The 9,800-nt window shown below is 42.4% G+C and overlaps 1 protein-coding gene across 1 annotated transcript in view; it reads right to left on the reverse strand.

The window, feature by feature from the left end:
* Positions 1-9,800, reverse strand: part of TM9SF4 (transmembrane 9 superfamily member 4) — a 43,272-nt gene that overhangs the window by 27,359 nt on the left and 6,113 nt on the right. Inside the window, exons 2-4 of the mRNA XM_042463130.1 lie at positions 6,471-6,584; positions 2,407-2,506; positions 8-176 (exon numbers count right to left, since the gene is read on the reverse strand). Coding sequence (XP_042319064.1) covers positions 8-176; positions 2,407-2,506; positions 6,471-6,584 — 383 coding nt within the window. The remainder of the gene's footprint in view (positions 1-7; positions 177-2,406; positions 2,507-6,470; positions 6,585-9,800) is intronic.

The raw sequence follows: 9,800 nt of genomic DNA on the forward strand, positions 1-9,800 counted from the left end.
GACTTACAGGTGGACATAATACTCCTCCTGGATTCGTTCAGCAATCAGCTTGCTCTCTTCCTTCTTCAGAACAACTGGCTTATTTGGAACATTACACAAAACCTCACACTTCTTCTCACTGTTCATGAAAACCTGGAATGGAGTGTTGACAATCCGATCCCCTCGGAGGACCTCACCTGCAGGAAGGGCAGACAGCAAATAATACAATTTGAGAAGAAGATTTCCAAACCCAGAGGCACAGCAATCCCACTCTACCCCATTTTAATCTCCACTACCTCCAGCTAAAAACATCTGGGCTGTCTGAGCTGCTAGTAGAGAGCAGCCCATGTTGACTTAGCTAGATGAAGCAAAGGCTGAACTTAGAATAAGGCAGTTTACCTTTGAGGACTACAACTCTATAATCCCTCAGACAACATTAGGGAAGCTTGCTCTCTGCCAATTCAGAGACTGCAACATGAATCAATGGGTGCAACTATAAGAAAAGAGATTTCACCTAAACATTAGCAAGGAATGTTTTGACTGCAAGAGCTGTTCAACAATGGAATGGGCTGCCCATCTTTGGAGACCTTTAAACAGAGGTTAGATGGACATCCTTCAAGTTCTCACTTCTGGGGTGGACTCTCAGCCAAATTTTGGCAACGGTTATGCACTATGGCACTGGCCACCGCAGCAATTATCCTCCCTTGTCCACAGAGGAGAAACAATTTCCATTGTTCTAAACTTCTTGGATGGACATTCACAGTTCCTTTTAAGAAGTACTCCTATTTCCTTAAAGAGGTCCACCTCCTAGGATGAAGCATCTCCCATGCAAGGGTCACATAAAACCCATCAGCAACAGCTCAATCAAAGCTCTTCTGGTTTCTCATTGTGTTTCAGTCTACCAGAAAGAATATTCAAAATATTTAAATAAGTAATGAAAAATTGGGGTTTCCTGAGTGTCAGAAAATCTTGATGAGGAAAATACTGGACAGAGAAGAATCTTTCCCATTGCTTATTCTGTACAGTAAGTAAAAAAAACTTCCCCTCGGTTTTTGCACTGAAAATACATTTCCTTCAGAGACAACTTTATTTTCTGTAAAGAAAACAATATTTGCATGCATTATTTTTGCCCCACACTGTCAAAAGTCTTTAAAAACTACAATTTTAGACCTTTGTTTCCATGAGGAGAAAGTCTGTAAAATTATTCATTCTTGCCTGCAAGCATAAAATTTATGGAGCTTTATATCCCTAGAAGCTACAGGAAAAGGCTGGAGGCAAGAAGGACTACTGTATGCCTCCCTCCACACCAACCAAAGCCGTTAAGGAAAAAGCAACATGGGATATACAGTGACAGAAATAAAACATGTATGTGAGAGTCACTATGACTCAGCAAAAGCAATCAAGAAGCCACACAGGTGTAAAAGCTAATGTAATTAGCAAGTCCTAAATGCCAAGGACAGAAATGTAGAGAGTATAATTGAAAGCACCTGAGAATTGTTAAGTGGACAAGGTGAAATGATGAAATCATTCATTATGGGCTGAACTATGAAAACCAATCAAAATGGATGTACACGCCCACTGGGTGGAAACTGGCTAAGTGGGTGGTGTTTTACTATGACTATAATAATTGCTTTGATTCCCAATGTATTTTGTGGAGTAGTGTGGATAGTTTGGAGTATTGTATATAGTAGAATAAAGTAGATCTTTTATATAAGACTACTGAGTTGTCTGGTGTCTTGGGTGAAGATACAAGAGCCAGCAGGAACCTGGAGAAGTGTGAAGACTTCTGTGGAGCACGAGTGAGAAGGCTTGGAGAGTTTGTCAGGGTCTTCAGCCTATTCTCTGAAACTCTGCTGCTTTTGAGCAAAGCTTTAACCACTGGCCAAAACTGGTCAGCGCCGGTGCATAACAAGGTGGTGAGTTAGAGCCAGAGGTGAAGAGCTACAACTCCCATCATCCCTGACAAAAGCTACCTACCCAGACCTACTATGAAGTCACTGCAACTCTCCTCCATCAACGGTTGTTCATGCTAAAAGGTGGGGGAGAGATTTAAGTGTCTGGCTATGTGCCCACAGCCAGACCTGAAATGCTAACAGCATCAACTGAGATCACCAGAGGATCCCAATGGACCTTGGTGGAGGATGTAATCATTTTGCACCTGGCTATAGGGACACAGCCACAGTTCTCTGATCCCTCACCACTCTCCCTAGGCACTGAATCACCATGTGGTAGTGGGGAGGGCTGCAGCTACTCTGTGGTCAGTCCTGCAGTCAGTGAATGGCCATCTGTAGTGTAACCCTGTGTGCAGAACTATTACACTATTCCAAACCCATACAGGATTGTGACCAAACAGTGAAGCGTCAAACATGTGCAGGGTGAAGTCAAAGGCCTGGTGCTGAGACTCAGATAGAAGGCAATGTGTCTTACCTAGATTCTCTGCTTTATATGTGATTTTAGGAGGCTGGCAGAATGGTAAGGAGTAATATTCATAAGGTAACTGGGTTCGCGAACTTGTAAGCTTCACAGCCTGAAAGAAGAGAACATCACTGTCAGCAACAGTATCTGCAAATCCAATTTGGGGCTGGGGCAGCTTCGAACATCTCTTCTTCTCCTCCCTTCCAACAATACATAGCAATGCAATACCAACTATACACTGAAGGAAGGTCCAGGAGCAAGATTCTAGACTCCAAACCACACTGGCTTTGCCCACAAAAACCATTCTTATGCATAGAAAATGCTGAACCCAACTGGCACTGTGCTGGACATTTTCAAGGGAAGATAAAACTCCCAGTTTTAAGCCAGAAAAAAGCCAGACATCTCAGAAGGATTGGATGCTGCCCAGAGCCTAGGTTTGATCTTCTCCAAAGAGACTGCTAACCACACCAGAACCATACATTAGTGGTCTAGGGAAAACTTAACATCCTGAAGCACTTGATTTCACCCCACAAAATGCTCAGACACAGGAAGCTGCTGTGGCTTCTGGCTGGTTTGAAAATTTGGGGAATTGAACCAACTTCAAAAATAAAACATACTTAACACCTACAAAACTGAAACATTAAGTACTTCTAAAATGCTTCAGAGCAGTCACCTTCCAACCAAATCATGTCTGGGAACGAATGGGTTCCCATTTCAGTTTTTTAAATATACATGTTGGTTTCCCTGCCCTCTCTCCCTCCTCTTTTTCTATAGGCCTACTTAGAGAGCAGGGCAGTTATCAGCCTGCCTTAAAAGATCACCTTCCTCTGATTTTGGCTCTCCCTCAACAGTCATTCAGCAGCCTTCACATAAACAAACAAACAAGCTTGATTTATATACCGCTTCATACTGCCTAAGCAGTGTCTAAGCGGTTTACAACTGTAAGCTAATTTGCCCCCAACAATCTGGGGACTCATTTTGGCGACCTCCTCGGAAAGATGCAAGCCTGAGTCAAGCTTGAGCCCTTTTGCTGGTCTTGAACTCGCAACCTTATGGTTTTGAGTGAGTGGGTGCAGGACAGGCATTTAACCACTGTGCCACCAGGGCTCCTTACATCAGACTCTAGAAGATGGAGAGCCAGTCCATCTGTTTAGCTAAGACCCCAACAATTTTTTTTATTCCTCTTTTCTCTGAACCATTTTCATTACAGCTAATCATTATTAGAAAGTGGTAATGTTAAGAAATAGTGCCTGGATTTTCTTGTTTTCCTTTGGCCTTTCCATCTATTTTTGCCTTGTGTGTCATGTCTTTTTAGACTGTAATCCACCCCCCCACATACACACACAGCATGAAGACACATCAAGATGCTCAGAAGGCGGATGTTTTAAAATCACAATGTGTGTATTCTTTTAAGCCGAAACACACTGGGCTTTTCTACTAACAAAACACGTTTTAAGCATCTTGAGATGTGATTCCCAATTTCTTCTGGGGATTTCTTTGGATGTTCCTCTGTTTCCGCTTCATCTGTAAGCCTGAGGGAAGGCTTTTTACTGACCCAATAAAGCTCTGGGAATCATTCGTGATGAACAACACAGTTGAAATAAATGAATAAACAGAATCTACACAGATCAACTCTGTGAATATTAAATTATATTCATATTCATTATCTCAATAATCCTTTAAATATTTCTATATTAGCCAGCATTATTTTCCTCTAGGTTACAGCATTGTTTCCAAACACTTAAAGCCTATGGCTAGAGAACCTATCAAATGAGGAAGACCCAGAAGCAGCAGAATTCCTGGAGACCAATCCAGTCAAAGCTGATGTGCCAACAATTTGGGAGAGGGGGACACAACCATGCCACATTTTCTCACTGCAGTTAACAGTATCTGAAAGTACTTGACTTAGGTTAGGCTGTGTCCACAGTGCCAACAAGTCAAAACAAATATGATAACCAATGGGGACATTACTCCTAGGATTAACACAGCTTGCAAACAGTTCTATAATGTCCAAGATCAGGCTCAGAGGCTTTGCAGTAGAACAACTGGAGAAGAATTCTTCCTTTTGACGTTGAACAAACAGAAATCCACAAAGCATTTTAGAGGAGACTTCTGTCACTATTTGGCAAATAGCGCACTGCCATTTCAAGGTTTCCACAAGGTTTGACACACCAGTTGTTTCAACGGTCAAGTATTATTAGCCCACCACCCATTCAGCATGGACCAAATACTGTCATGTTCCTCAGAGATGGCACCGTCCAGAAGAATTGGCACCTGCCTTTTATTCATGGACATGAGAAACCTCAATGTGTTCGCTCAATGTTAAACTTAACAGTGTTTTTTTTTCTTCCTTACTGCCTACCAGTTATAAACAGAACTGTATACAGTCACATACACACTCCTCAGTGGCAAAGGCCACTGATGAATGGTAGAGCAGGAGTGGGAATTACACTCTCCATGCCCTTTTTTAAACTCCTGCCTGTAGCTCTTTTCTTGTTTTCAAAAAAGCAACTCACAGAACACACAACCCACTACAAAGTTCGGTGGGCTCTTGCACCTTGTTTTTTCTTATTAGTATATATATCATGCCCTATGAGGAGAGACTTAGTGAATTGGGTATGTTTAGCCTGGAGAAGAGAAGGTTAGGGGTGATATGAGAGCCATGGTTAAATATTTACCTGGCTTGAATCCCATTGTGGGAGAAAGGTGGGATATAAATTATTGAGATAAATAAATAAATATTTGCAGGGGTGTCATATTGAGGTTGGAGAAAGCTTGTTTTCTCCTGCAAGCTACAGGAAAAGAGATTCCACCTTAACCTTAGGAAGAACCTTCTGACAATAAGAGCTGTTTGACAGTGGAACATACTTCTTCAGAGAGTGATGGAGTCTCCTCCTATGGAGGTTTTTAAACAGAGGCTGGATGGTCACATGTCAGAGGTGCTTTGACTAAGAGAGTTCCAGCATGGCAGGGTGTCGGACTGGATGGCCCTTGTGATCTTCCAACTCTATGATTCTATACATTTAATTCCCATTCCCTATCCTCTCTGGTTATGGAAAGTGACAGGCAGAACACAACCCTGGCAGACACAAAATTAGGGAAACTTTGGCGTATTACATACCGCTGGATTGCGGCGGTCTCCTTCCTGGGCCCCAGAAAAGACGTCGCGAGGTGCTAGTCGCGCACTCACGGTGTCACTTCCGGGGTGCGATGTGCGGACACACAGTGTCCGCTACGTCAAAATGGCGGCGGCCGTGTGGAACGGCCGCCGCCATTTGTTACGGACTCTGTCCGTAATAGGAGTAGGGGCGTCTAGAAGAGACGCCCCTTTTTCAAACTGAGGACGTCCAAAATGGCGGTCTGTAACCCACCATTGTTAACAAAAAGGAAGAGTACATCCTCAGCTCACAGATGGATGCTTTTCCAGAACAGGAAATAGAATTGCCCAACTGTGAAGTCTGATGGAACAAGTTATTTCTTCCTGTCCAGATCTCCTATCTGAACCTTGGGTGCTTTTCCACAATAACTGGAACCTGGCCTGGGTACTTCTTACAAATTTGATCCCCCTCAGAGCAGTACTGCTCAAAGCAGTGCTCCTGCTTGAAGACAAACTTCATGCTGGTGGTAGTGGCAGTGGCATCTTGTTTTAACAAGAAATCCAGCCTTTACCAAAAAGAGAGGTGACCAAATTTCATTAGGCAGGGAAAGGAGGAACATGAAGTGGTGGAAAATGGCCTTTAGACGCTATGGAAGTTGATCACTCTGAGTCACAGTGTTTGACTAGGACCAGAGAGAACAAAGTTCACATGATAACTCCACTATTCAATGACATTGAGCTTGTCAAACAAACTCAGTCTGACCTACCTCATAAGCTTGTAGTGAGGACTTGTAAAGAAAAAAAACCTATATATGCCATCCTGGAAGGATGGAATAACAAGTTTTAGAATCCACTGCTTCTTAACAAGGTCATATTATTGTTTCACAACTATTATCCAATTTGTATTTTTATTATTCACATAAATATTTGGCCAGATCTTTTTAGGCCAGCCAGATGCCCATATCAAACATCATCCTACCTTGATTTCTACAGGATCATTTTGATGAAAGTTCCTAGGTGCAACGCCTGGCACATAGAAGCAGCTCACTCTGTGGCATATGAGCAGCAGTACTAGCTGACATGTGAGCCTCTCCTGCAAAAAGAAAGCAGATGTTGTTGCTGGAACCAAACCCATTCACAGCTACACAGAAGCAATTCCCAACACAGCATGTTTTATTTTATTTATTTTTTTAAAAAAGGCTGACCACACAACTGACCCACAAAGTTGGCTCAGTAATTTGGGGCAAATCTGCAAGACTTGAAGAAGTTGCAAGAAAAGATGTTTTTTGCTGCTGCTATCAAGTCCCATGGGAGCTTTTCTTCAAGTGAAGGGAACTCTAGTAGAAACTGAGACCACTCCAAAGGTCTCACAGAGCAAGCAACACCAAGCAGGCACATTAGGAAGAACTTCCTGACAGTAAGAGCTGTTCAACAGTGGAACACATCCCCTCGGAAAGTAATTGAGTCTCCTTCTTTGGAGGTTTTTAAAGAGAGGATGTATGGCCATCTGTTAGGAATGCTTGGATTATGTCTTTCTGCATGGCAGAAAGAGGTTGGATGCGATGACCCATGCGGTCTCATCCAACTCTATGATTCTAGCAGAATCCTGTGTCTTTCTGTTTGGGGCTACACAATTTCAGACCGAATATGTACATGCAAATATGAAAGGTCTAAACCATGCTTGGAGAAAGCACTGCCTGTCAGCCATGTGCAGCCATAACCAACTTTTTTGTGTGTGTGGCACCCCCAAGCCTCCCACCGTGACTTCCCAAAGTCCCCAGATCTGCCTTTTTTAACAATAAGCTGCCCCTAAAAGCTGTCTGAAGAACAGTACTAACTGAAACACTCCAACTTGCTGCCCCTCACTCCTGGAACCTTCTTCCCCCACAAGCAAGAGCCATTACTTCTTTAACCAGCTTCAAAACGGAGTTGAAAACCATCCTGTTCAGAGAAGCCTTCCCAGGCATCGCATAATTGTTGCTTACTATTTCATGCTCTTTTGATGCCTGTTTATCGAACCATTTCCTGTATTGCTATGTACTGTATATGTATTATCCTACTTGAGAGTATGTATTTTCCCTGGAAAATGATTAACCATCCATTATGAAGCCAAGCCCTCCCTCCAGTCCATCTGCCTTGGTCCAGGCCTCAGAGGTAGAGAGGAACTGCTGGACCTCTTACCCTTTCCCGTCACCACTCCCTTCTCCTTCTGTGTCATGTCTTTTTAGATTGTAAGCCCGAGGGCAGGGAACCGTCTAATTAAAAAGATTGTATGTACAGCGCTGTGTAAATTTACAGCGCTTCATAAATAAAGGTTAATAATAATAACAAGCCCCCAAACCCTCCTAAATTATGAGGACCTCAAAGACTCTTTTTGACACCCTCAAGGCTTCCAGATACCCCAAAATGCCCTTTTCTTGAATCCAAAAAGGAGTGAATTTTCCCTCCTGGAAACCTCAGGGAGAGGTGCTATGACTTTTAAACAGGTTTCAGATCATTTTTTGTGGGTTTTTCGGGCTATATGGCCATGTTCCAGAAAAGTTTCTTCCTGACATTTCGCCAGCATCTGTGGCTGGCATCTTCAGAGAATGCTTTGCTTGGAAAAATTGGGTGTATATATACTGTGTGAGCCTGGGAATGCAAGAGTGATTTGCATGTTTATCCCTATACTGTTTAAACATTAAACAATACCCAGTTATTAAAAACCAGATGTGGATATTTGGAAACTTGTTTTAGGCTCTTGGGGTTCAGAGCATTTTTTTTTTTGCAGTCTACGTAGCCCCCAGAGGGTCCCTGAGGCAGAAAGTTAGCCCACAGACTCACCACAGTTGCCCACCCTCGATGTAAACCCTACCCCACATAAAATATACTCCATGCATTTTAAACAGAAACGACTAGGCATGGGGAGTGAATCTGTCTTAGCACTTCTCCACACTATACTAATTGTGCCTCAAGAAGAATACTATGTCCGAGGTGCTGAGGGAGGCGTCTACTTTCAAATATTCATCCACACAATGAATTAGTATAGCAAGTTGTATCAGCTTCATTACTCAGGCCAGTATCGCAACTATGCTGCTTAAAGTAGTACACTGGAATATTTCTTTATTCTGCTACAAATGCCATTTTCTTCCACACTTTTACTTTTAAGATCCATTTATACACAAATTGGTCTCTAATAACCAAGCATGAATCAGTCCAGTATTGCAACTATGCTGCTTAAAGTTATTGATGGGTGGGCTTTCAATAATGTTTTATGAAGAATTATATATATTAAATATATAAAGCCAGTGTGGTATTAAAAGAACTGGCAGGAGTAATTTCGGAGCCATTGGCAATGATCTTTGAGAACTCCTGGAGAACAGGAGAAGTCCCCGCAGACAGGAGGAGGGCAAACGTTGTCCCCATCTTCAAAAAGGGGGAAAAAAGAGGATCCCAACAATTATCATCCAGTTAGTCTGACATCAATCCCAGGAAAGATTCTAGAGCAGATCATTAAACAGAGAGTCTGTGAACATCTAGAAGGCAATGCCATCATCACAAAAAGTCAACACGGGTTTCAGAGAAACAAGTCATGCCAGACAAACCTAATCTCTTTCTTTGATAAAATTACTAGCTTGGTAGATGAATGCTGTGGATATAGTATATCTTGATTTCAGTAAGGCCTTTGACAGGGTTCCCCATGACATTCTTGCAAACAAGCTTATAAACTATCTCAGGGACCGCCTCCTCCCATATCATAGAATCATAGAATCATAGAGTTGGAAGAGACCACTAGGGCCATCCAGTCCAATCCTCCCCGCACACTCCGGTCCTCTGCGAGGAAGTTGCTGCAGCCTCAAAGATCTAGGCTTTCGGCTACCTCCCAGAGGGCTTTTTCTGTTGTCGCCCCCAGATTGTGGAATGACCTGCCGGACGAGATCCATCAACTGACATCTTTAGACAGCTTTAAAAAGGCTGTCAAGATGGATCTCTTCCGGCAGGCCTTTCCTGGATAGATAATCCCACCCTCAAGAACCCTCTTCTCATGAGAGTCCCAAAGGTCCTCTCTGGAAATTTGAGTGGATTGCTGCCACAGTTTGCTGTTTTGTTTTTGTCTGTTTTGTAATGGTGTGTATGTGTTATGTTGTTTAATTTGTTGGTTTTAATTATAAGTGATTTAAAAACTTTTTAAGGGGGGGGGAGAGGGAAGTTTTTGTATATATTGTATTGTATTTTATTATTGTTAGCCGCCCCGATTGACCTCAAAGGGGCGGGATATAAATAAAATTATTATTATTATTATTATTATTATTATTATTATTATTATTAT

This window comes from Sceloporus undulatus, chromosome 4 (assembly GCF_019175285.1).
Source record: "Sceloporus undulatus isolate JIND9_A2432 ecotype Alabama chromosome 4, SceUnd_v1.1, whole genome shotgun sequence".
Classification (NCBI taxonomy): domain Eukaryota; kingdom Metazoa; phylum Chordata; class Lepidosauria; order Squamata; family Phrynosomatidae; genus Sceloporus; species Sceloporus undulatus.